Genomic DNA, 6695 nt, shown 5'->3' with positions numbered 1-6695 from the left:
GATGCAATACAAGAACCGAACAATTTATAAAGCATCCATATGCTTATGTGCTCATCTTCACAACTCCCTTGCCTCCCCTCACCTGAGGTTACTTAGAACATCTTACATTTTCTCTTTTTTATTTCATACACACATCTTCACTTACACAAGTTCTTGCAAAGCACACTGTTGGTGTTTTATTGCTTTTCACCTCATAAAAACTATGCTGAATTGATCCATTTTGGACTTTTCCTTCATTATATTTTACTAAGATTTTTCTATATGATTTTATATAGTTGTACTTCATTTATTATGGTTCAGAATAATATCCCATTGTTTTGTCAATGGGCATTATAAATTTATCTTTGTATGCATATGCAAGAGTTTATCTTAGGTTGTAAATGTAATTGAAATCACTGGGCCATGGAATGTGTGAATGTTAACTTTTGCAGGATAAGGGCAAACTGTTTTTCCATAATGATTATACTAGTATTCGGTTCCATCAGCGGTGTTTAAGAAATCCTCTTAACTAGGCTCATGTTGTAAGGACCTTCTAAGGCTGTGTCACGAGCACATCCTTAACTTAGGCAAAATAAACTTTCTAAATTGAGATCTGTTCTCAGATACTTTTGAGTTCATACTAGTTATTACTGGAAACAGTGAAGAAGGCTTTAGAAATAAAACTTATCAAATTTAGATGAGATTAAATGAAAGCTCTAGAATAAAGTTGTGAACCCCAAAAATCTGAGACAGATCTCAGTTAATTTAGAATGTCACTTTCTGACAGGCCCAGGAGCCCCAAATTTATCTTGGAACCTCAGAGAGGAATTCACCCAACTCATAGGTATTTGATGGTACAAATCCATGGCTGGGCTTGGCTTTAAAAAAATTGTATCTGAGATTCCTTCTATGCAACAAAGTTCCATCAAAACCAATATAAAAGCCTATGTAAAAATAAATAATTATTCTTGCTGCACTCTATACAAATAATCAGGACAAGTATAGTAAAGCGAATCAGTTCTTTAAAAAAAAGAAATCCTCTAAATTCGCATAATGTTTATTCAGAAAATGTGATGCTCTGTCTTTTTTCAGATGACTTTAGAACAGACTGGACTAAATGGAAGAAGCAAATCAGTCTGTGGTGTTTGAATTCATCATGCTTGGGCTTTGTGATTCATGGGACCTCCAGGACTTCTTCCTAGTGATATTTTCTTCACTTTATTTGATTACCATTTTAGGCAACATCTTCATTGTGATCATAATTATCACTAACCTCCATCTCCATTCCCCTATGTACTTCCTGTTAGCCAATCTCTCATTCATTGACTTCTGTCTTTCCTCAGTCACTACCCCTAAAATGATCACAGACTTTCTCAAGGAAAATAAGACCATTTCCTTTGGAGGGTGTATGTGTCAAATTTTCTTTGGACATTTCTTTGGAGGGGGCGAGATGGTACTGCTTGTGTCAATGGCCTATGACCGTTATGTGGCGATCTGCAAGCCACTCCATTACTCCAGCATCATGAACAGATATATGTGCATTGGGTTAGTGATGACATCATGGATTATTGGCTTTGTGCATTCAGCAAGTCAACTAGTTATGATTGCAAAGCTGCCCTTTTGTGGACCCAGGGAATTGGATAGCTTTTTCTGTGATATTCCATTGGTAATTAAGCTAGCCTGCATAGACACCTATATTCTAGAAATGTTGATAAATGCTAACAGTGGGGTACTGGCAACCATCTGCTTCATTCTGTTGCTGAGCTCTTACTCTCATATTCTGTTTACTGTCTGCCTTCACTCTAAGGGTGGAGCATCCAAGGCTCTCTCTACCTGCACTGCCCACATCACGGTGGTAGTGTTATTCTTTGGGCCTTGCATCTTCATTTATTTGTGGCCAGTCAGTATCCCCTGGGTGGACAAGTTTCTTGCTGTATTTTATGCAGTCATCACACCTCTCCTAAATCCAGCCATTTACACCCTAAGAAACAAAGAGATTAAAAATGCCATAAAGAGACTAGTATGTTAGCATTTAGATTGCAGTGGGTATTTCACTGTCTCACTCTAGAACGTTCACAGTAATGTCCCTAACTTAGTCACATCTGACCTGTTACTTTGAACTGTGAAACATTACCTAGTTCACAGATGTAGTCTCTATCTCCAGATGAAAGATCTGTGTCGATTCTACTCAATTCCACAATCATTTATTAATCATTCAATGCTAAATTATTTCCTGTCTGGGAAATCTGACCGGTCTTTATGACTATAATTTTGACTGTGCTCAGGATGACTTGAAATTAATTAATGACATTTATTACTCTTGGTGCTGCTACTTCCAACACCCACTACCATATGCTGAAATTTTCTATTATGCTACGCATTTCTTTGAGCAAAGTATGTCACATAAGTCTTCTCTTAATTTTTTTCAATAAGCCAGTGAATTATTGCTATCTTTATTTTTACAAATGGATAAATTAGTCTTTCAATTAATAATCCCTCTACCTAACTTACCTGAAGAGACACCTAGAAAGGTAATTGTTAAACATTCCCCATCACACTCAGAATAAGACCGAATCAGTCATAATATAGAGAAAATGTTATTCCTTCAACTTCATGCCTTGGCCATTTGCAAAACCATGTAATTGTCTTTAGGAGATATGCAATAAAAAGAAAGACGAGGCTGGGTGCGGTGGCTCACGCCCGTAATCCCAGCACTTTGGGAGGCCGAGGCAGATGGATCACGAGGTCAGGAGATCGAGACCATCCTGACTAACACGGTGAAAATACAAAAATTAGCTGGGCGTGGTGGCGGACACCTGTAGTCCCAGCTACTTGGGAGGCTGAGGCAGGAGAATGGTGTGAACCCGGGAGGCGGAGATTGCAGTAAGCGGAGATCACGCCACTGCACTCCAGCCTGGGTGACAGAGTGAGACTCTATCTCTAAAATATAAATAAATAAATAAAAAGATGAGTGTACTAACAATCTTAGGGTATTACTTCTCTTTCTTTTAATAAATGTGTTGGGGGTTCATTATCTATACCAGATAAAATAAGGGACATTGTGTTATGTTCTAAAAATGACTAGGGACCCCAAAGACCTTCTGTTTAAGTAGGTTATGTCTGTTGAAATTTATCAGTTTAGAAATCTTAAAAAATTAAATGCTTATGTACTAATGCTTAAAAATAACACTAATAAGGCATTGTTAGTTACCACAAACATCATATTTTAGGAAAAGTAACAATATGTTCAAAAATGTAATAAAGAAGAACAGAATGGTTTTACCTATTTGCAAATTCTTTTAGTATATGGCTGAATAGAAGCAGTTGAGTTCTCCCATCTGCTCTGCATTACATCTGTTGTAACATGTGCTTTCGTTAGAACTATATAAAGGCCATCTGGCCTGACAGAGATATGCAGTTGGATAAGAGAGGAGTGTTTTCATTTTCGTGCAAAAGCAATGGTGAATAAAACTACAGGTGAAATTCAGCACAAAGCAAGACAGTGGCATCCTGTACTAGATATTGTAGCAGTCCTCACTATCACATACTCACAGTAAAAAAGTAACAACTGTAATAACCTTTTAAAATTATGTCTACAAATATGATAATGCCAGATGATATCATTGTTTGTTGTTGCTATTTTGGTTGTGGTTTAAATAGTCAATATAGTATGTTTCTCCTTTTAGATGATTTTCATTCCATATTTACCGTAATCTGGGGAAGTTTTTTCCAGCCTAGAAAAGCTTCCTAGATTTCTTCTCAGTTATTGTTTATCTGAAAGTGTCTTTATTTTTTCTTCATATTTGAAATATTTTTTTCATTGGATCTGGAATTCTAGTGCATTAATTATTTGAAATATTTTTTTCATTGGATCTGGAATTCTAGTGTGTTAATTTTTCTGAACACTTGAACTGGATAAAGAAAATGTGGTATATACACACCATGGAATCCTACTCAGCCATTAAAGGGAATGAAATCATGTCCTTTGCAGTGACTGGATAGAGCTGGAGGCCATTATCCTAAGCAAACTACTCAGGAATAGAAAAACAAATGCTGCATGTTCTCATTTATGAGCAAGAGCTAAACATTGAGTGCACATGGACACAAAGAAGGGAACAACAAACCCCTCAGCTTACTCCAAGGTGGAGGGTGAAAGGAAGGAGAGGATCAAAAAACTACCTATCAGGTAGTATGCATATCACCTCAGTGACCAATTAATCTGTACACAAAATCCCCATGATGGGCAATTTACTTATGTAACAAACCTGCACCCCTGAACCTAAAATAAAAGTTAAAATAATAATAATAAAATGTTATTCCAATGCTTCTGGCTTTCACATTTTCTATTGAATAGTCATCAGTTTTATTGCTGTTCCTTTGAAGATACTAACTTCCTTTTTCTCGCTACCATAAATATGTTCCTTTTGTCTTTGGTTTCAGCAAAGTGACTACAATAAGCCTATGATATGGTTTTCACTGTATTCATCTCTCTTGTTCACCGCACTTCTTGAATCTATGAGTCCTACCTTTTATCTTTTAAATTAAAAGCACATTATGAACACTTTTCCATGGTATTATTTTTCTATATATAAGGCTGAATCCCTCTCCCAACTGGATGTGTAACGAATAATTTCTCTGTTTTGGGGGATTTGGGTTATTTCTATTTTTAAAATAAATAATTGTAAAATATTTGCTCAATAGCTAAATATTTAACTCATTTATTGTTATTACCTTAAGAAAATTTTTTTGTAATTGTATTTTAGTCATATGGCAATTTTTAAGCATTTGATATATGTTTTGAAATTATAATCTGCAGAAGATTTATAATTTATACTACGAATTGCAAGGTACAATGGTGTCTATTTTCCTAAAGGCTTACCTATGACATATTATTCATTTATTTGAAATTTTTACAGTGTTTCACAAACATATAGCAACTCTATTTTTTATTTACATTTCTTTGATTACAGATGAGTTTTAATGTTCTTCATATATTCATTGACTATTTGGATTTCTTATTTTGTCATAAACATGAATTTGTTTATTTTATATTTGGTATACCTTTACATTTAACAATTATTTCCTATATTTATTTTTATTTAAATAATTTATACAAATGATTTAAATTTTTGAATCTTAAAGTGTCAGAAATTTTTTTTCTGCATTATTTGCACAGGGGATGATATACTTAGATTTTTCTCACTCAAAGACCTATTTGATGTGGTCCTTTGTTAGATTATTAAGTGGTCTCTCTCCTTTCCCTCTGAATTTACCTGCAATCACCACCTCCTTGACTAGAAGTCAATCTACACAAATCATTGTAAACATCTGTTGACACAAGTGTACAACACTTGGGTAAGAGACAAGCTTCTTACAACCTCCGCTACCACCATCACCCATGCCACCCCAGCTACCCAGGAGGCAGTGAGCCCACACAGCAGCCCAAAACACCACTACTACAACCAGCATTTAAGAAAGACACCACACTAAGACTGTTTATAACCAAGAAAATCGTACAGAGACTTCACCGCTGAACACACCCAGAAGCAAAGCCAAACAATCTTACTCAATATACATCATAGTCATATCCTTAAGAGGATAACTTCACATATCAATATTAAACATGAATATAAATGAATTAAATGCTCCACTTAAAATATATAGATTGGCAGAATGGATTTTAAAAATCAATCCAACTATACATTGTTTATCAGAAACTCACCTTAGTTGTAAAGACATTTATACACTGAAGGTAAAGGGTTAAATACCTTTTTCCAAAGATATTCCACACGATGGAAGACTTCTCAAAAAAAAAAAAACTTCTTAGATTCAATAAATGAATTCAGTAAAACTGATACAGTTTTGAACTGATACAGTTTTTACTGAAATGAATTCAGTAAAACAGGATACAATATCAATGTACAAAGATCATTAGCATTTTTACACCAATAACAATCAAGGCAAGAACCAAATCAAGAAGGCAATTTCATTTACAATACCTACAAAAAATATTTAATAAAATACCTAGAAATATATTTAACCAATGAGGTGAAAGATCTCTACAAGGAAAACTAAAAACACTGATGAAAGAAATTGTAAACAATATAAATAAATGAAAAAAAAATCCTATGCTCATGGATTGAAAGAATCAATATCATAAAAATAACCATACTGTCCAAAACAATCTACAAATCCAATACAATTCCTATCAAAATACCAATGTCACCTTTCATATAATTAGAACAAACAATCCTAAAATTCGTATGGAACCAAAAATGAGCTGAAATAGCCAAAGCAATCTTAGCAAAAAGAACAAAGCTGGAGGCATTACATTACTCGACCTGAAATTATACTACCAGCCTATAGTACCTAGAACAATATGATACTAGTATAAAAACAGACACATAGACCAATGGAACAGAATAGATAACCCAGAAATAAAGTCACATATCTACAGTTGGCTGACCTTTGACACAGTCAACAAAAACATACCCTGGGGAAAGGACACTCTCATGATTAAATGGTGCTGGGAAAATTGGACTGCCAGATGCAGAAAAATGAAAACCGCATCCCTTTATCTCACTGTACACAAAAATCAACTCAAGATGGATTAAAGACTTCAATGTAAGATCTGAAACCATTAAAATACTAGAATAAATTCTAAGGAAAACTCTTCTGGACACTGGTATAGTCAAAGCATTCATGACCAAGACCTC

The 6695-nt window shown here is 34.7% G+C and overlaps 1 protein-coding gene across 1 annotated transcript; it reads left to right on the top strand.

Moving 5' to 3' along the window:
- Positions 1–1096: 1096 nt before the first annotated feature.
- LOC123574563 (olfactory receptor 4K3-like) lies at positions 1097–2008 on the top strand. The gene has a single exon (XM_045396587.2). The coding sequence runs from the start codon at positions 1097–1099 to the stop codon at positions 2006–2008; it is 912 nt and encodes a 303-aa protein (XP_045252522.2).
- The last annotated feature ends 4687 nt before the right edge of the window (positions 2009–6695 follow it).

The sequence above is a fragment of the Macaca fascicularis genome, chromosome 7 (assembly GCF_037993035.2).
Source record: "Macaca fascicularis isolate 582-1 chromosome 7, T2T-MFA8v1.1".
Classification (NCBI taxonomy): domain Eukaryota; kingdom Metazoa; phylum Chordata; class Mammalia; order Primates; family Cercopithecidae; genus Macaca; species Macaca fascicularis.
The sequence above is the reverse complement of the archived record's forward strand: the minus strand, read 5'-3'. Positions and strand labels throughout refer to the sequence as shown.

Bases quoted from the DNA above. Each gene is read 5' to 3' on its own strand.
- LOC123574563 (XM_045396587.2), top strand. From the start codon at position 1,097: ATGGAAGAAGCAAATCAGTCTGTGGTGTTTGAATTCATCATGCTTGGG.